General features: G+C 40.7%; 1 protein-coding gene across 1 annotated transcript; it reads left to right on the top strand.

Annotated features, from left to right (window-relative positions):
- Positions 1-467: 467 nt before the first annotated feature.
- On the top strand, positions 468-22526 carry DHCR7 (7-dehydrocholesterol reductase). The gene is made up of 8 exons (XM_044437203.1): positions 468-545; positions 14874-14977; positions 16816-17038; positions 17242-17329; positions 18580-18793; positions 19092-19296; positions 20216-20347; positions 20868-22526. The coding sequence occupies exons 2-8, from the start codon at positions 14880-14882 to the stop codon at positions 21330-21332; spliced, it is 1425 nt and encodes a 474-aa protein (XP_044293138.1). The 5' UTR covers positions 468-545; positions 14874-14879; the 3' UTR covers positions 21333-22526.
- The last annotated feature ends 250 nt before the right edge of the window (positions 22527-22776 follow it).

The raw sequence follows: 22776 nt of genomic DNA, 5'->3' as shown, positions 1-22776 counted from the left end.
TTAATCCCACTACGAGGGAGGGGGATTTTAGGAAAGGAAGAGGAACGGAAGAGGTCTGGGTCTTCCCCGGAGCGTGCGGCTCCCCCGCGAGCCGGTGCCAGGCGCGACCACGCTGCAGTCTGCCGACAAGCCTCCGCGACGACGCTGCTGCACGGGCAGCCTCTGACGTAGATTGGCTCTAGGACAAGTTCGGGGAACAGCCCGCTCTCGCGCTATTCACCAACCTGCGCCTTCTCCCCTTCCCAATTGGCAGCGGGCAGCGGCTGCCATGGTTACTTGAATCGGGCCAGCTCAGCCGATGGTTTGAGGCCGCTGCACCAATCCAGCGATGTAGTCCTCCGTGATGATGAAAGAATCTGGTAGGTGATTGGGCGGCGATTGCCGTATGCAATTAAGCGGGGTGTGCCAAAGATGGAGAAGAAGGCGGGGGGAACGAGCTGCGCGGTTTATATCAGCGGGGTGGGGGTTTGTCCCCTTGTTTTCGTCTCTGGTTAAGATCTAACAAAGGAGTTCCTCTTTCGCGTGCAGCTGAAAGAGAAGAGCAGGTAATACGGAGTCACATGGGAATTTTAAGTGGCATACGATGGGCATCTCTGGGGGAATGAATCGAGAAATCAGCCATAAGCAAAAATCTAAAATTTATTTATTTTTATTTATTTATTTACAATATTTTTACCCCGTCCTTAACAAACGTCCCAGGACGGCTTAAAATCCATATTATTTAAGCAGTTGGGAAAATATTTACTCGTATTCTCTTAAGAGAATGAGAACTATTTGGTCATTCTCCCGCGGCGGCATGGTGCACTTGTGGGTGTTACAGGTAGGCAACAACAGGTTGCTTACAGAATGCACCGGAGAAAGCAAGCTTTCTCGGTTTCATTTGTTTTTCTTTCATTCTTTTTGTCTTCTCGTGCAAAGGGTGTTTTACATACAGTGACCATTTTGGATTTCTGTTAGGGTTAACCGTTTGATTACATGGCAGATTCGTTCAGCTTTATCTTCTTTGCTTTGCATTCCCCCAGCATGGCTTTTTGACAGTTGCATAAACTTGCATGCCTTGTCTTCTAAACACACGCTAGCATTTCATCTGAGTTTGCGAACCTAGCAAACCGAACGGAGCATACTCTGTTAACGTTTATATTGGGTTCAAAGGCTTCGGCTGCTGAAGGTTAGGAAAATATAGCCAACTCTGCGTTGTGCAACTGTTTTCGCGCGGCATGAACATGTTGCTACCATCTTTATATGCAGTATAGTCATCAAATATTACGCGTGGGAAGGAGTGTCAGGGCAGATCTGCATTTAACAGCCTGAACAGAAGACGCTTTATGTGGCTTTGCGGCAGGACCAAACATCTACGTTACGTGTGCAAAAGCTGTTTTCACTCTTGCAGCCCGAACCTATTTACCCTTGCTGCTTGGACAAGGCTCCCTGAGATCTGTAAACTGGAGGGTTGGTGTGGTGTAGCACAGAAAGTATTAGACTAAGTGGGACCTGGAAGAGCAAACTTCAAATGCTCACCAGCTATGAGATTTACTGAAGATCCTGAGCAAATTTCACTTTCAGCCTAACGACTTTTCAGGGTTGTGAGAATAGTGGTGCGGGGATTTTGCAGATACATCCTGAGCTTTTTGGAGAAAATGTAGCATTAAGCACGGAATAAAAGAGGACTCTTCACATGGTGCAACAGTTATTTGGGGACAATGCCTTTACAAATAATCTAGTTAAATAAACATCTTTCTGACCTGGAAGACTTTCCTTGAAATGGGTCTTGCTTGGTCTGATTTGTCTCTGCCTCTCCCAGATGTAACTGTTCTTAAATATGGGCCTGATTTTTTTGAACTGAGGATTGGAAAACCAGTAACATTGCCTGCATTTCAGTTTGAGTATTTGGACCCAAAAGAGAAAGATAACCTGAATGTGTTCTCTGGAGAACACCCAGCTTTTCCCTTACAGACTTCAAGCTACTATTCAGAGAGCTCAAGGTGTGGGAAGATGGTTAGGTGCCAGCCTTTGCGATTAGGGTCGCTTCTAGAGGGTGGGCTCCCATTGCTTATCCTCAAAGGCACTGTTGCAGCTATTCTGTCTTGGATCAGCCAGTTTGTTTTCTTAAGTAGGTAATATTTTGTATGTGAAGAATACATGTACTTGTACACCTGTGGCTTTGTAGGGCATTCCCTATGACTCATAGGTAGGGCATTTTTTCAGAGACAGAACTCTCACAGACAAAAGGAGTTTCTTTCAAACTTGCTTCACAGCATGCATCGGAATCTTCTTTGTTTATACAATGAAGGGAATCTTCTTTGTTTATACAATGAAGTAAGAACGTGTTCAAACAGAAGGGTTGTTTTCTTTGTGCTTGGGTTGGTTCATATTCACCTTTCTTTCCCACAAGTAAAGAAATTAACGTATTTTATATTTGTTTTTGTAATTTTATCTGCCTGATAAAATTACAGCTGTATTGAATTGCTAGTTTTATTTCCACCATGGTTCCTGTTTAACAATGAGTGGTTCACATATTCAGCAGGCACAGTTCTGTTCACTGAGTCTTTAAGACATAAAAAACCTGTGCCTGTCAGGCATGGGGGCTTTTCAAGGCAGCTGGGGGAAGGAAAGCAGTGGGAGAGAAAGGTGGCCATCTCCATTTATACTGGTAAAAAATACTGGAGTTTTACTGAATGTATATCATTAAATGTAATAGACACTATTATAACATAATTACCAGTACAGTCTCAGTTCTCCTAGGTAACTTGGTCAGAATGGTTCCATCTAAATATCACAAGATTCTGTCCACATACTAGCAACATATTTTGGAAAGAAACCACAACTCCCATCAACAGGAGAATGGGAAAAATATGTATGACATAGAATAATACAGGAATATTGGGTTAAATCTATTGAATATCGAATTGAGAATTCCTGTAGCAGAATATTGAGAAAAGTGTTAAAAGGTGTATAAAGAACCAAATTGTGTGATTGGGAATGTATGATATGGAAAGTAAGCTTAACCACCTTTTTAAAAATCTGGGTTTTGGTACTTTTACAGAGGTAGTGGGAAACTTATTGGAGGAAATTTACAAAAAGTCAAAACTCCCGTAATTCCTCACCATTAGCTAAACTGTCTAGAGTTGATGGGAACTGTAGCGTGGGGGAAATCTGGAGGGCCACAAATTAGTCGCTCCTGCATGTGATGGTGATACGGTGCTGATATCAGCCTGTTATGGCTTTGCTTGCTAGAAGAATGATAGTTGGATGAATGGCGATCTGAAGTCACTGAATACAGAAGCTCCAGCAAGAAGTGGAAGGTACCTACCTTTTCCAAGCAGAAGCTTGCAATTGTGGTTGTGTGCTGCAATCTCAGATCTAGAGTATTGGTTGTTGCCATTGGGAACACACAACTTTGCATAGGGAGCAATATGAACACGGAAATGGCAAAGTAATCCATCTGCTGGGAGGTCAGGCGAGGACATGCCAGAAACAGTCAACTGCTGGGACTTTGGTGATACAGTACATTGCAGGGGCACACAGGCTGGGAACTCAGGCTCCAGAACCTCAGAGTAGATTTGTCAATAGCTTTATAGCATTTACATCCAATCCAGGTGAGGCAGTGACTGCTTTAAATAGGTGTCTAGATGGTGATGGGCTGGATGAGAGCCAATAAATTGAGGCTCAATCCAAATATGATGGAAGTGTTGCTGGTGTGTGGGCCAGCTGTTTAGGTAAGTGATATTTGCCCTGTCTTGGACGGGGTTGCACTCCCCTATGGGTACCTTGGGAGTACTTCTTGACTCTGAGCTATCCCTGGAGTTCCAAGTGGCATCTGTGGCAAGGAGTGCTGTCCTTCAGCTGTGGCTGGTTCATCTGCTGCATTCTTACTGGGACAGAGGCCCTAGCAACAGTAACTCATGCACTGGTAACCTCCTGCTTGGACTATTGTAACGCACTCTATGTGGGGTCGCCCTTGAAGATGATCTGGACATTGCAAATAGAGCTGCCAGACTGCTGACAGGTACCAGTAGATGAGAACATATTACACTAGTCCTATATAAACTACACTGGCTACCAGTTGAAGCCCAGACCTGATTTAAGATATTAACAATAAGATAAAGCCCTAAATGGTTTAGGGCCTGGTTATCTAAGGGAACATCTCCTTCCATACAAGCCTCCCTGGACCCTAAGATCATCTGCGGAGGTGCTCATCCAAGAGTCCTCCTTGAAAGAGGTGAGGAGGGCTATTTTGAGGTGGAGGGCCTTTTCTGTGATAGCACGCCAGCTATGGAAGTTGCTTCCTAGAGAGTTATGCCTGGCACCAACGCTTTATTTACTCTGGTGCCATGCCAAACCCTTTTTATTCTCTCTTTTAATTAGTTATTTAATGCATAGTGTATTTTAATTAGTTGCAGCAAGTACTGGCACTTAAGAATTTTGAACTATTGTTGTAATAATGAGTTGAGAGAGAAAGAGACTTTTTGTGTAGATTGTCTTGAGATTCTGTAATATAGTATATAAAATATTTAAATAAATAGCTCAATCCTTTGTATGCTTACTTGGAAGATTCATGGAGTTTCTTCTAGATAACTGTGCCCTGGATTCTAGCCTTAACCTCTCCAAACTCCTGACCATTCAAGTGGACTTGATCTTAAATTTATTTCTTATTCTTGCTGTGGAACTGTAAATAACCAGAACAATTGCAGGAACAGATGCAAAGGCAAGGTTTTGAGTGTTAGCTGCAGTGTACATGTGAAAGAAGCTCTCCCCTGTGCTGTACAGTTTGTACATGTCTTTCTTTCATTATGCCCGATATGTACTTCAAGCTTACAAATAGTTTCTGTGTCGAACAACATCATATATTTGAGAACATGGAAACCTATCACTAATGGCCAACTTTTACAATATCTGTATCAACAGAGTTGTCATTAATTGAAGGGGTTACTTAATTAGAAGTGTAGAATAGAGAAGGACTGGGCAGATTAGATGGTACATATGGTTCATCTGGTAGATCTGGCACATTCAGCCCCCCCCCCCCCGCTAATAAAAGCTTGCTAAATAAATAATTATTTTAAAAAAAAACTTGCCGACTGTTTCCAGCTTGGTGGTTGTTCTAGCCACAAAGAAGAAACATTTCTTTCTGTAACCAGCCTGAGAACACAATGGGTGAGATCAGATAGCACTTTTAAACCCACTGGGAAATTTAACCATGCAGTGAATTTTACATTCCCAGTGGGTATGCATGTGCCCAATTAGGCACAGTGAGTTAGGGTGCCTTTTCCACACACATCTCTCTACCTGTTCTACCTGTGCAGGGGTACTAAAGAGAGTGGGCACTTTTGGCAGCTGTCATCGGCTTCCTTTCCCTGTGTTCTTGCTTGTGTGAGGACAGCAGGATTGCTCGTGAGGAATCCCACTCTTCTGGCAGTTGCAGCATGGCTCTGAGGCAGGATGGAGGCTCTTTGGGATTCCAGCCCCAGTGCCAGGTGCTCTGTCCCTTCCAGAGGGAAGGAGGAGGCCAGCCAAATGATCGGGCACTTCGCACGGCTCTGGGCAAATGACCCATACTGCACAATTTGTCCTGTAGTGTTCAGTTGTTGTGTCACATGAACCTGCCCGATGTGGGGGTGATAGAGATACCAGTCTTTCCTCCACCAGCACATTAGCTAAAGGTATCCCCCCCCCCCATTTTTTTTGTTCCATTGCTTGAACAGGCTAGGAGCCTGTGTTTCTATGGCGGGGGATGGCTTCCTCTATTTTTTTCGTTTTTTACCAGTTTTCTGCATCTTTTTGCAGAACAGTTTTACCATTGTCTGAGCCTCAAGCCACTGCTATGAAAGGAAAGACCTAATGGAGGAAGGGAGTGCCATTCACTGGCCTTGAACTCGGGGTATCACAGGTTCAGTCACAGTTCAACATGTTCAGCAAAAAGGATCCAGTGTAGGTAAAGATCTCTGCTGGGGATCCTGCGAGTGGCTGCTAGGTAATGTAGACAGTGTTTGGTTTTCTGGACCAATTCCTCTGTTCTGCATATTGATAGCATGATGTGGGACTGTGCTCTAATTTATGCCCTTTTATTTCAGATTGTACACATTAAGGTCTCTACCCTTTTTGATGTATGAGTCACATGGGGAGGAGGTGTACCTTTTTTTTTTTAATGGTGAGCATGACCCACATCGCCTGATGTTCACATTCCCAGGATGGAGCCCTTGAGTGACAATACACTCATGTAGATGTTCCCTGGTGCCTGTGCATCAGTCTGCTTCCCTCTCCCATCTTTTGTTGAGTCACTTATGCTTCCAAACCCCTACTGGTGCCTTTGCAGCACAGTAATCCAATAGGAAACCACCTCCCGTGCTTCTGGCCCTCTAGAACAGAGATGTGCGGCCTTTTGACTGATGTCCACATTGGGTGCAGGAAGAGGAGGAATACTATGAAAGCCATTCTGAGCTCTTTGTAAGAAAAAAATGGGATACACATCCAAAAAATTAAAATTACAACCTTAAAGATGCTATGCAGATCAAAAGGACAGTGCAAGAAATCAAGATTGACCCCTATTCTTTCACTTACCATTACTGACTTTCATTTCTGTTGAGGTATGTACCAGCTGACTACTGAAACAGGGTAAAATTAGGTGCTTATGTCATCAAGGGCTTCTTAAATGTGTGAGGCTTCTCTTGTTTTTTCCCCTCTTTGCACTTTTTGCTATGGAGAATTACTGTGGAAAACTTTCATCCTCTTCTACTTGTATTAAAAAAGAAGTGAGGTGTGAATCACACTGGTCTAATCTCTTGTATGTTCTTCCAGAGGCATTTTAGTACTTGTTATCTCTTTCCCCCAAAGATTTAGTTTTTGGTAAGTCAACAGTAACATTTCTCCATCAAGGCCTTCTTTCCAAAAACTGAAGCATAGGCTCATATTGCAAAACTGTGGTTATTAGTGCCTTAAAAGAAAAACATGTAAAATAGTAGCCATGAGCAAATTCCTTTCTGAATGGTCTTCAGTTAAGTTCATAGTGCCTAGACATGCTTTAAACAGTTTGTTCCTTATCTCTTCTTTGGGCGAAAGAGGGGAAGAAAGGAATATTTCTCACTGGGGATTTTTTTTGCCAGAAAGGGCAACTCAGGGCATAAATGAACAAAAAAATGAAATGCTCTGGAAATACTTTTTTCCTCAAACAAAAATGTAGGAAAATATTTTTGTTGTTCTAAATTGCAAAGTCGTGTCTGACCCATACCGACCCCATGGACAACATTTCTCTAGGTCTTCCTGTCCTCCAACATCCCCCGAGTCCACCCAATCTCATGCCAACTGCTTCAGTGACTCCATCTAGCCACCTCATCCTCTGCCGTCCCCTTCTTCTTTTGCCATCTATTGTTCCCAGCATCAGGCTCTTCTCCAGTGAGTCCTTCCTTCTCATTAGGTGGCCAAAGTATTTGAGTTTCATCTTCAGGATCTGGCTTTCTAAAGAGCAGTCAGGGTTGATCTCCTCTACAACTGACCGGTTTGATCGCCTTGCAGTCTAAGGGACTCGCAGGAGTCTCCTCCAGCACCGCAATTCAAAGGCCTCAATTCTTCGGTGCTCAGCCTTCCTTATGGTCCAACGTTCACAGCCATACATTGCAACTGGGAAAACCATAGCCTTGACTATATGCACTTTTGTTGGCAGGGTGATGTCTCTGCTTTTTAGTATGTCTAGATTTGTCATAGCTTTTCTCCCCAGGAGCAAGCGTCTTTTAATTTCTTGGCTGCAGTCCCCGTCTGCGCTGATCTTGGAGCCCAGGAAAATAAAATCTGTCACTACCTCCATTTCTTCCCCATCTATTTGCCAGGAAGTGATAGAACTGGATGCCATGATCTTAGTTTTCTTAATGTTGAGTTTCAAGCTAACTTTTGCACTCTCCTCCTTCACCCGCATCAAGAGGCTCTTTAGTTCCTCTTCACTTTCTGCCATTAAAGTAGTATCATCTGCATATCTGAGGTTGTTGATATTTCTCTTGGCAAGCTTAATTCCAGCTTGTGATTCATCTAGCCCCACCTTTCTCAGGATGTGCTTTGCATATAAGTTAAATAGGCAGGGCGCCAATTGAAAGCGGGCCGGTGAGGCATCGTCGGGTACACACAAGGTGGCATTGGGCACACGTAGCAGCGACTCTATCGCTTGGAGATCTCCCAGCAAGTCCAAAACTATCTCTGAGCAAGCAAACTACAGCCTCCAGCCTGCGCTGCAAGGCAGCGGCGAGCATGCTTCCGCAGGGGAGGCAGGCGGCAGCAGCAACTTGCTCGCTTGGAGATGGTTTTGAACTCACTGGGAGATCTCCCAACGAGTACAAAACCATCTCCAAGTGAGCAAGCCACTGCCTCCCGCCCACACGGGCCGGATGAAAGGGCATGGTGGGCCAGATCCATCCCTTGGGCCGTAGTTTGAGGACCCATGGTATACAGCCTTGCCAAACTCCTTTCTCGATTTTGAACCAATCAGTGGTTCAGTGTCCAGTTCTCACTGTTGCTTCTTGACCCGCATATAGGTTTCTCAAGAGACAAATAAGATGGTCTGGTATTCCCATCTCTTTAAGAATTTGCCATAATTTGTTGTGATCCACACAATCAAAGGCTTTAGCATGGTCAATGAAGCAGAACTAGATGTTTTTCTGGAACTCCCTAGCTTTCTCCATGATCCAGTGTATGTTGGCAATTTGATCTCTAGTTCCTCTGCCTCTTCGAAATCCTGCCTGTACTTCTGGTAGTTCTCGGTCCACAAACTCCTGGAGCCTAGCTTGTAGGATTTTGAGCATAACTTTGCTAGTATGTGAAATGAGTGCAATGGTGCGGTAGTTTGAACATTCCTTGGCATTGCCCTTCTTTGGGATGGGAATGTAAACTGCCCTTTTCCAATCCTGTGGCCACTGTTGAGTTTTCCAAATTTGCTGGCATACTGAGTGTAGCATTATTACTGCATCGACTTTTAAGATTTTGAATAGCTCAGCTGAAATACTGTCACCTCCACTAGCTTTGTTGTTGCTCAGACTTCCTAAGGCCCATTTGACTTCACATTCCAGGATGTCTGGCTCAAGGTCACTGACCACCCCATCATGGTTATCAGGAACGTTAAGCTCTTTCTTGTATAGTTCTTCTGTGTAATCTTGCCACCTCTTCTTAATCTCTTCTGCCTCTGTTAGGCCCCTGCCATTTTGGTCCTTTATCATGCCCATCTTTGCATGAAACGTTACCTTCATATCTCCAATTTTCTTGAAGAGATCTCTGGTCCTCCCTATTCTATTGTATTCTTCTATTTCTTTGCACTGTTCATTTAAGAAGGCATTTTTATCTCTTCTAGCTATTGTCTGGAATTCTGCATTCAATTGGGTGTATCTTTCTCTTTCTCCCTTGCCTTTCGCTTCCCTTCTTTCCTCAGCTATTTGTAAAGCTTCCTCAGCCATTTTGCTTTCTTGCATTTCTTTTTCTTTGGGACGGTTTTAGTTGCTACCTCTTGTACAATGTTGTGAACCTCCATAGTTCTTCAGACACTCTGTCTATCAGATACAATTCCTTAAATCTATTTGTCACCTCTACTGTATATTCATCAGGGATATGATTTAGGACATACCTGAGTGGCCTAGTGCTTTTCCCTACTTCCTTCAATTTAAGCCTAAAGTTTGCAACAAGAAGCTCATGATCTGAGCCACAGTCAGCTCCTGTTCTAGTTTTTACTGACTGTATATAACTTCTTCATCTTTGGCTGCAGAGCACATAGTCAATCTAATTTCTTGACCGTCTGGTGATGTCCATGTGTAGAGTCATCTCTTGGGTTGTTGGAAAAGAGAATTTGCTATGACTATCATATTCTCTTGACAAAATTCTACCGGCCTGTGCCCTGCTTCATTTTGTACTCCAAGGCCAAACTTGCCTGTTATTCCGGTTATCTTTTGGCTTCCTACTTTAGCATTCCAACCCCCCCATGATGATAAGGACATCATTTTTTGGTGTTAATTCTAGAAGGTGTTGTAGGCCTTTATAGAACCGGTCAACTTCAGCCTCTTCTGCATCAGTGGTTGGAGCATACTGTGATGTTGAATGGTTTGCCCTGGATTTGAACTGAGATCATTCTGTCATTTTGGGGATTGTATTCCAGTACTGCTTTTCCTACTCTTTTATTGACAATGAAGGCTACTCCATTTCTTCGGAGGTATTCTTGCCCGCAGTAGTATACCTGATGGTCATCTGAATTAAATTACCCATTCCTGTCCATTTTAGTTCACTGATTCCTAAAATGTCAATGTTCAGTCTTGTCATCTCTTGTTTGACCACGTCCAGCTTCCTTGATTCATGGATCTTACATTCCAGGTTCCTATGGAGTATAGATCTTTGCAGCATCAGACTCTCCTTTCACCACCAGATACATCAGCAACTGAGTGTCCTTTCAGCTTTGACCCTGTCGCTTCATTCTTTCTGGCGCTACTAGTACTAGCCCTCTGCTCTTCCCCAGTAGCATATTGGATACTTTCCGACCTGAGGGGCTCATCTTCCGGCGTCGTATCTTTTTGCCTTTTGGTACTGTCTATGAGGTTCATGGCAAAGATACTGGAGTGGGTTGCCATTTCCTTCTCCAGTGGATCACGTTTTGTCAGAGCTCTCTGCTATGACCTGTCCATCTTGGGTGGCCCTCCACAGCATAGCTCATAGCTTCATTGAGCTACACAAGCCCCTTCGCCATGACAAGGCAGTGATCCATGAAGGGGGGAAATATTTTACATTTATTTTATTTCTAAGTCACACTTGAGTGTCCCAACCTTTCTAAGAAATGTATACTACTTACCATCTTTATCTTTCAGTAACTTTTGGAAATCAGTAAAGGTTTATGCTTAGACAGGAAAAAGTCCTACAACTCCTAGCAATACTGACCAAGAAATTCTGGGAGTTGTATGCATGTTTTGTCTAAACATACATAGGATTTTGCCTTAAGTTTTTTTCATTATTCAAGCCAATGGCCTGATGAGATGCAAAGGGGACATAAAATTATTATTCAATATATTGAACCAATGAAAACAACCTAAAAGGAAAATAAAGTAAAATCATACATATTTATTTATTTAAAACATTTCTAGCCTGTCCTTTGCATAGCCTCAGGACGGCTTACAGCAAATGATTGAACAAGATAAAATATCTGGTGTTATAGTATATAACCCATCCCAGCAAGGAATTGCTGTCCTTATACTGACTGGATCTTTAGGACAGGAGACCCCAAATGGATAGTTTTAAAGTTCATGCAGCCTGATCATCGTGTACTTACTCAGAAGTAAGTCCCACTATATTCATTGGACTTTTGGATGTCAGGGCCCAGAAGAAGAAAAAAACCTGCTTATCCCCAAAAATTCATCTTTAATTGGACTAAATTCATCAGTAAGTATGCGGAGGATTGCAGTCTGGGAGGCACCTTCTAGGTAATTGTGTTGACGCTATATTGTGGGGAGGATCCAGCTATCTCCCCCCAAAATGGGGGGGGGGGCGGTTCTGCTGTGGGATATTTTTCCTGGTTGGTGACAAACATAGCCAATGGGCCCTGCTTTGGTCCAATTCATATATAAGAACAACATTGCAAGAGTCTGTGGCTATCAGAAAAACCATCTTCTCCCATACAAGGCTGCCCAGCTTTTGAGAACTTCAAGAGAAGCCCTTTTGGTACCAACACCTTCAAGCACATTTGGTGGTGACACAGAAAGGACCTTTTTACTGGCCACTCCCAGGCTGTGGAACTACCTGCTGAGGGATGCTAGGTTTCCTTTTACCTAAAAGCAAAAACCTGCAGGACTTTGGTGTGTAAGTGGGTCTGCTGTATTGGTATTTCAGTGTATTAGTTTAATCAAGTCTTACTTATGACATTTGTCTTGAAGGTAATTTTCCTTAGTAGAAGGTACAAATCTATTAGACTTGCATAATCCCTCTCCCTTCTTTATGAGGAAGTATTGATCGTGTTTAGCCTTGAGAAGAGAAGACTGAGGAGAGAATTGATGGCTTTCTGCAAGTACTTGAAAAGCAGTCATGCAGAGGGCCAGGGTCTCATCTAGATCACCCCAGAGTGCTGGACATAAAATAACTGGCCCAGGTCAGATTCCAGCTGAACATCAGCAAAAACTTGGATCCAGTTACCTGGAATATTATTAGTTCTGTCACAGTGGAGGCATTTATAATGTAGCTGAAAAGCTATCTCCTCGGAATGCTTTAATCTGGAGTCCTACACTGAGCAGAGGGTTGGACCTGATCACCTTATTGGCCCTTTCCAACTTTACTATTCTATGATACTGCAACTTTGAAAGTTTCCACTTCTCAGCTAACCACAGAATCCTATTAAGTCCAAACTGGGAACTGTGGTTTGTTCTAACTATGGCTGGATATCCTGGTCTATTAACCAACTACAGTTACGTCAAACCATAGTCTAATGTAAAGGACTACCTTCATCCAAATATGGAAGTGCTGTAATTCCTAAACAGGGGAAAGTAGGAGTGTGCAAGATGGAAGATCATATGATGCATGTTTTCAATGATAGTGTATAGGAGAGTTCAAATTTAATGATAATCCTTTAATGATGGTTAAATGTCTGATAGATGTTTAAAGCTAATGCCATCCCATTCTTACAGTCATTTTTCTGTGAAACATTTGAGGGCGATCCACTGATCCTGGTGAATTAAAACTAATTACACCAGTAAAAATGGTAATTAAATTGTCAACTTGAATGCAACAGTTTCAAAGAATTTAATTAGCTGTTTTGTAGGACAGAAAAACCATGAAAAGGATTGAGTATAAAATTCCACTGAATGTGGTTCACCATCATGCTCTTTTATGACTCTTTTAGGTAGCCTTTGTAGCACTTCAATCAGCATATTCACTTCTATGTAGCATTAAGACCTTGTCTAAGAATTTTCTCCACAAAGCTGCCGTCTTGGTTTGGCTTTTTAAATGTGTCACAATCAGAATTGTGCAACAAGGAGTACACAATGATAGTACAAGCCTGGGTTTGTCTTTTTATCTGTGTTTCAGATCTTGAGTCTATTTTTGTGAATGCATGAGACCTTTTGTTCAGGGTCTTTGGCTTGCAGAGAGCTTCGCCTTTTGAATCTGTCAGTGAAAAGTGGAGGCAGCAATGAGCCAGAAAAATACATGAAAGTGAGATTACAGATACAGATTTTCTACAAAAACCAAAGGTGGCCAAATTGGTAATAAGAATGTTTCCAAGTCATACTGGAATCATATCTTTAGTAGGCCAGCTCATAGGTCCCAAAAAAGTTCAAGATTTTGAGACCTGGATCTCTTCTTTAAGCAAGATGTTTCAGAAAGCAAGGAGGGAAGGGAGAACGGCTGACTTGATGCTGAAATCATAATGTCTACATAGAGTCTTAAGATGGTAGGGTGCAGTCATTGGGCTTCAGTGCTTCTGCTGACTGTGGGAGGAAGAAGGAGCAGACAAATGTTGATCTTCAATTTTTGACAATATAAAATTGAGCAGTTAACTCAGACATGTCCAGAACAATTAAAGACTTGAGCAAGCTGCAGTTTGAGAAACATATATTTTTATTTTAAGAATATGAATAAAAATTACAAAGAGATACCAAGGGTCCTTAAACAAATATTACATAGAATGTGAAGGTTAAAAAAAGGTGTAAATTAACAATTACTATCCTTTCTACTCAGTCACATTTTTGAAGTTAATTGCAATTTGTTGCAGATTGTTCTAATCGCAAACAATTTTTTGGAAAAATGCTGTTCTTTATTTTTCTATATTCATATAATCTATATTTTTCCATTGTTGTTATCCTCATTAAAATTGTGTAATACAATTTCCACTTAACAGTTTCTTTGCCTGGCTATCTTTCTACATAATTAGTCTTACCATTACTACATAGTCAGCTGACTTATTATGCTTAACATGGTGGCCACTGAAAGTGTATTTCTTGTTATTTTAACAAATCAAAGCTCTTCCTCAAGACACCAGTTAATCCATTTGTATCTCTAGGGGTAGTTTTAACTGCATCTTTCTTCATTGCCTAATAACAACAGAGCAACTGATTCAATCACAAGATGGGGAATATTTTTGAATAAAATTTCCTTAACTAAAGCATTTTCACCTCACTCTTCAGCTGAAAAAGCTCCCAGAGCAGTTTACAAACATCAAAAATAGGACAGCCCCAGACTGCAGGCTTACAGTCTAAAGTAGAGGTGCACAGCCCTTTTGATCTCAAGGGCAGCACTACACACAAGAATCTTTCTTGTTTAGTGCTAACAAATACTGTTTTATCTCTAGTCTTTTAGCAGAGATAAGAGATAAGGAAAGGATTTCTCTTGCTAGTTCTTGTGCTAGCACAGGAGACTTAGGCTCTGCCAATGCAATTTTATCCAGTGGCAGCAGAGTACCAGAAGCAGCTTGGCAGACTCTTTTGTTGGCAGCTCTGATCCAAATAGCAGGGACAGGAAAGACAGGGCTAGCCTTTAAATGCCTGCAACACCCTTTTCAAATTTTTAATACATGAGGATTATGAGAACACTCTGCAGTGACTTACCAGTTCAGCAAAATGACTTGCTAATTAATTGTGGTGGATTTATTATTCTATTAGAAGCAAGCACCAAGCCCTTCAAGCTACTAAAATGAGATAAAACGCAAGCAAGACATACTGAAATTCCCAAAGTTAGAGGAAAAGCTAAGATGTTTTCCATGATCAGGTGTGTCATCTTTCCCCACCCCATACTCCTTATGGTTATCAGAAGCATAATAAGTTATAAAATATAAGCAAATACATACCCATTTGTAGAATTAATACAATTAAGAGAATTTTGGCTTGAAACTTTTTGTAGTTAATAGCTTTAGTATTGTCTGTGTGCTTTCACTTCTTCTGCAGGTTCAAATGACATCTCATAGGGAAACTCAGTTTTCTGAAGGCGGCAGAAGTAAAAGTGTCATGAACGGAGCTGGAACCTCCCAAGGACAATGGGGTAGAGCCTGGTAAGAAGAGCCTATCACTGGAGAAATGCCTCTCTTTATGCTGTTTTCTGGGAGGTGAAATGATTGACAGATGAAGAGAATTCTAGCAGTTAGGACCTAGCAAGAGCTGATTGGTTTGACTCTCATGTAGGCTGAAGTGCCTAGGAGTTAGAGAGTGATAAATAATCTTTCAATAAAAGAAATTAGGTAGGAAACAGTGCAATTTCAAATCAAAGATCTGCAACCTGGTCCTTATATATTCAAGCGAAGGTGTTTGCTGACTTTACTATAATGGAGGAAAGCGTTCTTTGGGCATAAATAAGTATTATTAAATACCTTTAATTATTATCAAAGGAATATAAGTTTAGCTCCAAGGGCCACATATTTCCAGTAGTCCCAAAATACAGCAAGAACAAACTCTGTCAGCCAATGCATTTTTGGTGCTGGGAAATGTCGTATAGACAGAAGGAAGGGTTTAATTTGAAGAGACCTCAGGTAGAAGAGGCAGTGTTTCAGCTCAGGATCAAAGCAAAGAAAGCAGTGTTATGGGAATAAGCTACAAATGTCTAGGTGTGTTATGGCAAAATTGTGTAAAAGGAATCTTGATATATGGTGCATCAGATTAGAATTAAGTCCCTTTAAGTTTATTGGGACTTACTCTCAGGAATGCACAGTTACAACTGCACACAGAGAGTAAAGTCTGATTTACAGCTGCACGCTGAACTAGTTAGTATCCTGATAATTTCAAATGGATATGGATAGCACGGAGAACCTTGAGGAAGTCTGTTTAGGCAAGTGGAAATTATTTTTGTATTTACCCAGGCATTTCAGCCAGGAATTTGAATTGCTTTGTTGCTCTGATTCATTTTTATTTTCATTGGGTAAATTTTAATTGTGATGTTATTGTTAATAAAACAATTGTTATTTCTTGCACTGATAGTTCCCTGAAGTGTAGTTTCATGCATTTATTTAAAAACTTTAAGGGTCCATTTACTGGCTAGAGAACATTTCTGAGGAGGATGAATACTGGAACAGTTGGTTAAGGCGCTCCATCGACTTGAAATTTACCTGCAGCTAAATAAAGTACGGGTTCAAATAATGTGACAAGCTATAGTGGTTTTTTAACATTGTTCTGTCATCTTATCCAAAGCCAGTCATGATATTTCATCCTGGTAAGTTTAGTCTTTAGAAACTGTAAGACCAAATGTTTACCCCATGGTTTCTCTGGACTGCCATGGTTTGTCATGTTGTTTGAACCGAGGATCATGGTTTTTACAGTCCTGTTGTGCAAGTATCACAAAGACCTCTGGAATTAATGGCCACTGCAAAAGACACTTCAGCCAACCAGACCAATGAGGAAGGAGCAACAACATGGGCAGAGAGCAGCGCTCCTTGAGATTGAATTTCAGGTGTTGTGGGTGATGGGATATATGCAGGCAGCAGGAGGACTGAGCAGGGAAGATAGAAACCACTTGATCTTCTGTTGGGTAGATTATGACAAACTGCATAATGTGCTACCTACATAGAATTGCTTGTTGTGTTGTGTGCACCCAGCCTTCATGTTCAAATCTGGACAAACTGCTTTACTACTAATCTGGAACAAGCCAACTTTAAACCATGGTTTAAAAAGCATCTTTTTTTTTCAACTAACCCTTATAAACCACACTTTAGCATTTGAACTCCACATCCACAGAAGTAAATGTTTCTGGTCTGTTACTCATGTCTGCTTCAGAGAAAGTGAAAGGGTGTACATTACCATTGTTGGTTATGTCTGAACTAGGCTGTAGTCAAGACTCTCATCTTATTTAAGCTATCCAGTTCTTATTTTGTGTGATAATCCCTGTTTCTTTGTGTTTCAGGAAAGTTGACTGGTTTTCCTTAGTGGGTGTCATCTTTCTGCTCCTGTTTGCCCCCTTCATTGTGTATTATTTTATAATGTCGTGTGATCAGTACAACTGTTCTCTAACTAAACCAGCTATTGACTTGCTCATGGGAAAAGCCCACCTTTTGGATATCTGGAACAAGACACCACAATTGACCCGGAAAGCTGCAACCCTATATACTTCTTGGGTAATTTTCCAGGTAAGTGTCTGGAGGCTTCTCCAATGAAACCCAACAGGAATGAGTTCAGTATGTCTTATCTAAAGTTATGCCTGAAAGCATGAAGTTGAAAATTTTATGAGGTAAGAGTTGGGAGCTTGCCTTCATAACCACCTGAGTTAGTTTTAGGTAATTCAGACCCTTTATCATAAAGAAGTTTGATGCTCATTAATTTACTCTTCTAGGCATTTTTGTTCATGCTTCCTGACTTTTGCCATAAGTTTCTTCCTTACTATCGAGGAGGGGTACAAGAAGGTGCTGTGACACCTGCTGGTAAGATTTTTCTTGCCTATTTCGCATCACAAGATTTTCTAATACTATTAAGAAATAAAGACTGGGGAGGGGGGCGGGAAGGAATTTCTCATCCACTAAGGCAGTGCCTTTTGATCCATGTCTGTAGCCCACAAATAATTATGTACGTGATATGTGTGTTACGCAGTGTGAATCCCTGGGTTAGAAAAAGCACTGTTCACAACATCCTACCAAGGGTTTCTTGGAATGTGGGAGAGAACATAACCCATAGCACTTCTCTTTCGTAGTCACTCATCTGCTTAGATTTGACTTCACAGAGAATTCTTACCTCCTCTGCAATAAAGTATATGCCTACTTAGATCAGAGTCCACTATAAAAAATGCTGATTCCTCTGATTCATACTGAATCAGTATGCTTGCTACCAGGTAATTGCATTTTGATGCCTGGATATCTTGATAGTAAAAATCTGTGCAAAGAAGTAGTTCACCCAACTTGATGTACAAATATAAAGACAGCAGAATTCTTGCCCATTATTTCGGAAGCGTTTTCTTTCCTCCCTAGTCACCCTTGTATGTCCTCAGCAAAGGATTTCTAAATTTTCAAGCACCATCTACATGCTCAGAAGTTGAAAGGAAACCAAAAGTTTGAGAGTTAAATTAATCATCACTCAACCACTTAAGCACTCCACTGTCACAGTGAGACTGGCAATCTGCTGCATGTTCACACTTGGCTTCCTCTGCTGTTTGCTTTTAAAATACTTCTATCCTCCTTTTCTATTATAGAATGATATTCAAAGTGGTTTACAAAATTCAGAATTTACCTATAAATTGCAGGGTGGGATGGTTTAAACATTCATGGGTTTGTACCTGAAATAGTTTGAATTAGGGTACAACTTTTAGCTCTTATTAATTAGAGAAGGCACTGTGCAGAGCAAAATCCACCACTGTGGACTAAATGTATAACTAATCTGTGCTCTAGCATTGAAAGCTCAGGCATGAACTTTACTTTCTAAAGGAGTTGCTCATTAGTTTAGTTTTCCTTATGGGAGGATTTTAAATGAGGTTCAATCCTCTGCATGTTTAAACAAAAAATCCTGATCCCACCCGCCACAACCCCTCACCATAACTCCTGAATTGCATTTCCTGAAAACAAGGGAAAGAATTGCAGCGTTCACAGCATATGCAAATTCACAGGATAGGATGTTCTCTTTCTGCGCTTGGCTTATTTGGCATCACTACTGTATTGAATCATGCAACTCTCTTCCCTTTCAGGCATAGTACTTAAATATGAAATCAATGGACTTCAAGCGTGGCTTATCACACATGCACTCTGGTTTGCAAACATTTATTTCTTCCATTGGTTCTCACCCACCATCATTTTTGACAACTGGATTCCACTCTTATGGTGTGCAAATATCCTGGGCTATTTGGTGTCTGTATTTGCACTAATAAAAGCCTATTTTTTCCCATCTAATGCAAAAGATTGGTATGTTGGAATTGCTTATATTATTAAATACTTGATGTTTACGTATGTCTTTGGTGAGCACTACATTTATCATTCTGCTCAGTTAAGCTAATTAATTGAGTACATATTGCTCTACTTCAAGTTGTCACTTGAGATCAGATATAAAGATAAAACATATAAATACAGGATATTAAATTAAAAATAACATCAGTACTTTCATGCTTCTTTGGTGGGTGGGTGAAAATGCCTTCAATTTCATATGGTTTTAAAATTGTTTTTACATTAACTTTTTTGTTTCTGTGTTTTTTATACCATTTAGCAAATCCACTGGTAACTTCTTCTATGACTTCATGATGGGGGTTGAATTTAATCCTCGTTTAGGAAAGTGGTTTGATTTCAAACTGTTTTTCAATGGTCGCCCAGGAATTGTAGCATGGACTCTTATTAACCTCTCCTATGCCGCAAAACAACAGGAATTGTATGGACGTGTAACAAACTCCATGATACTTGTCAATGTCCTGCAGGTAAGCACAGATTCATTAAAAGCCAGGTTAATCTTACAAGCTGTTAACTTTAAAACTGACAAAGCTTTATAGCTAAAGCATGATACAGTCTTGTACTTATTTAGCTGTAGTGAAGTGTTGGTGGCAAATTGCCATTTTTCTCATTGCCTTAGTAAACACTAATTACACTGCACAAACATTGGTTTACACTCACACAACATCATTAGCACTAGTGTTGGAGCATAAATGAATATATATCGGCCAGAGTATGCTGGGAGCTGGAGACCTTTTTATGTTTAAATATGCATAGGATTGTGCCCTTAGTCTAACATAAATCTCTTTCATGTTAATAGGCCTTCTCTAAGTAGAACCAACATTGCTCTCTGCTTTTAGTGTGGTAGTGGATTATATGGCCCCTGAATTGTGTGTACATCTCTGTCAGGTTTTGGGGAGGGGTTGATTCTTCCATTCTTGACCCATACATTCAATTCATATCTGGTCTGAGCTTTTGTTCAGTAAGATCGAGAATCATTGAGCTCTAGCCAGTCCCTGTCTCATAGGCCCAGACGTCTCCTGGGTCCTGTTTCTGACTCCATGCTAGAGTGTGACGGTGATGGAAGGGAATGGTAGCAATGCTCTTCCTTTGTAAACTCTTCTTTAAGGTGGAGGTGGGAATTGTGGGGTGGTTCAAGGTATTGGATGCAGTGGAGCTTATCTGATAACAGCTGTAACTTGTGGAATTTTAGCAGTTGCATAAATTTAATGCACTTTGTTAATTGGCTCACAAGGACAGCACTTGTTTACCCTTTTAATATGTAACTCTGAATGGGTAGGGGATTGAGGGGGGATGATTCTCTATGTGATCGAATGAAGAGAAAAGCCTAATAAATATGTAACCGTTAAATGTTGGTTTCATAATATAACAGTGTGTTCTTTTCAGGCAATTTATGTTTTGGACTTTTTCTGGAATGAAGCTTGGTATCTGAAAACAATTGACATCTGCCACGATCACTTTGGATGGTATCTGGGCTGGGGAGACTGTGTCTGGCTGCCTTATCTCTATACCCTGCAGGTATCTTTTTATAGATATTCATTATCCAAGAATCAATAATTCATAGAAGCAACAACCATAGCAATTACATAGCAAAGGTCTTGTTCAATTACTTTGGACACATACTGTTACTCCTAACATCCCAAACCAAATTAATAATTGAAACCTAGATGGTCCTTTGTTTATTCATTGTATGTATAGTCTGTCTTGCTTTCAAAATTGTCACAATAGCCATTTTGAGAGATTGTGACTGCCTCATAGTCAACTAGTGAGTTTCATGGCTGACTGAAGGTTTAAACCTGAGTCACCCCTGTCCTTGTCTGACACTCTTACCATGATGTAATCTTTTAACACAAGATCAGTGATAACATTCAGTGTCGTTTATATCCTGACGCTAACCCTGAGCACTGTATCAGAAAAATAGTAGTTATACTTCTCTCCTTCTTGGCCCAAGAATTAATCACTCTCTAGCTTGGATTTGAAGGGTGCCAATTAAATAAGAATAGCTGCTTACATTCTCTTTTCACCCCTTCTTTTTCAGGGATTGTACTTAGTCTACCACCCTGTTCAACTTGCCACAGGTAACGCAGTTGGAATTCTACTGCTGGGTCTGGTAGGCTACTATATCTTCAGGATGGCCAATCATCAGAAAGATCTCTTTCGTCGCACTGATGGCAACTGTAAAATCTGGGGCAAGAAACCCAAATACATTGAATGCTTCTATATGTCAGCTGATGGGACCAAACATCATAGTAAACTGTTGACATCAGGATTCTGGGGAGTGGCGCGCCATTTTAACTATACAGGAGACTTGATGGGGTCCCTGGCGTACTGCCTCTGTTGTGGTTTTCAGGACATCCTCCCTTATTTCTACATCATTTACATGACCATTCTTCTGGTCCATCGCTGCATCAGGGACGAACACCGATGTGCCGGCAAGTATGGCAAGGATTGGAAGCGGTATACTGATACAGTACCATACCGTCTTTTTCCAGGGGTTTTTTAAATATTTCAAACATTAAATATATTTTGGAGGCCACCTATGAACAATATATTATCAATGGAGCAAGTTTTAAAGATGAGCTATATCTTTTGGATCATCTAATGGGGAATGACACACGCATTTGTTAAAACCGTTGTACCACTGAACTTACATAAACTTTTTAGGGATTATTTTGTGTTTTAAAAAGTCATTTTGTACTGTTTTTAATTACTTTTGTCCAAATAAGCTTCAAATTTAAAAATTAAGGAAATATTAGTTATAATAAAATCCATTGTGTTATTTCATTGTGGGTTATAGTCAATAGAGGGAAATGAAGTAGGAGCTAAGTAGGCCCTTTAAGATGTTCTTTTCTGTCATGTATTTTGTTCAATAGTTGTTCCTGAAGATTGTGTCTTGAGTGGGATCTTGAACTATAAATGAAAGAAATTTATTGTCTGATCTTCCAATAGACTTTCTGTAGCTGGATAGGAGATTCTGGAGGTTTCATTAAATTTCAAATGCAGATTTGTGAGAAAGAACAACAGAGGAAGGAAACAATTAGGAGGACTTTGATTAATTTGTTTGTTTTCTAGAAGTGTGCTGAACTGCGGCACTCACTAATTATCTTAGAAAGTTCCTGTATTCTATTGATACAAGTCCACTCTCAAAAATAAGGGATACAGTGTATGAAATATGTTGCTGTGGCTAATCTCAATTTTTTGAAAGCTGTGTGTCCCAGTTGATTAGAATTGGACTCAGCATATAAAAATGTAATACAGGATTAAAATTTTTTATTGCAAGATGGAAACTGCAGAAGCAGACTGCAGTTGACTTAAAATCAGTGTTACATATAACTAAGGATTATGTGTAATGACTCACATGTTTTATATAACACAGTTAAAAGAGATTATTGGCATAATTATTGCAAATACTTCACAACTTTGAGAACATTATTCTCAGATCATCTTGCTTATACATGTCCATGTGTGTGATACTTATCATACAGCTCAATCTGGGGTTGAGGAATGGAATGGAGACTAGCTCTAAAGTACATAGAGGCTTTCGCATTCCTAGAATTGGCTGTTTAGGATGATGGACTGGAAAAAAAGCAGGATCAACAGCCAATAGAACTCTGGACTAGTGTGATCCAGAGCAACGCATGGAAAGCAATGTGTATATTTTCACCTGCAGTGAAATAAAAAATTGAACTTACACCTGTATCCTATCCTAGCTGGCTTTGAAGTTTGCATTCCCTTTGGAAACTGCATACTGCACATGGAGGCATCAAAATATCCAATTCAAAGGCAGACTAAGGGAGAAGAGTATAATGCAGTTCCTGGGATTGTCAGCTGGTCCATACATCCAACTGTGACATTATTTTGTGTAAATGAGACACTTCTTTTCTCTTTCCTTTGAACAGACTTCTTCCCAAAGTACTGCCATACAATTAAGTTGCTTTACTGGCAGA

The sequence above is a fragment of the Varanus komodoensis genome, unplaced genomic scaffold (assembly GCF_004798865.1).
Source record: "Varanus komodoensis strain SLA01 unplaced genomic scaffold, ASM479886v1 scaffold3, whole genome shotgun sequence".
NCBI lineage: Eukaryota > Metazoa > Chordata > Lepidosauria > Squamata > Varanidae > Varanus > Varanus komodoensis.
The sequence above is the reverse complement of the archived record's forward strand: the minus strand, read 5'-3'. Positions and strand labels throughout refer to the sequence as shown.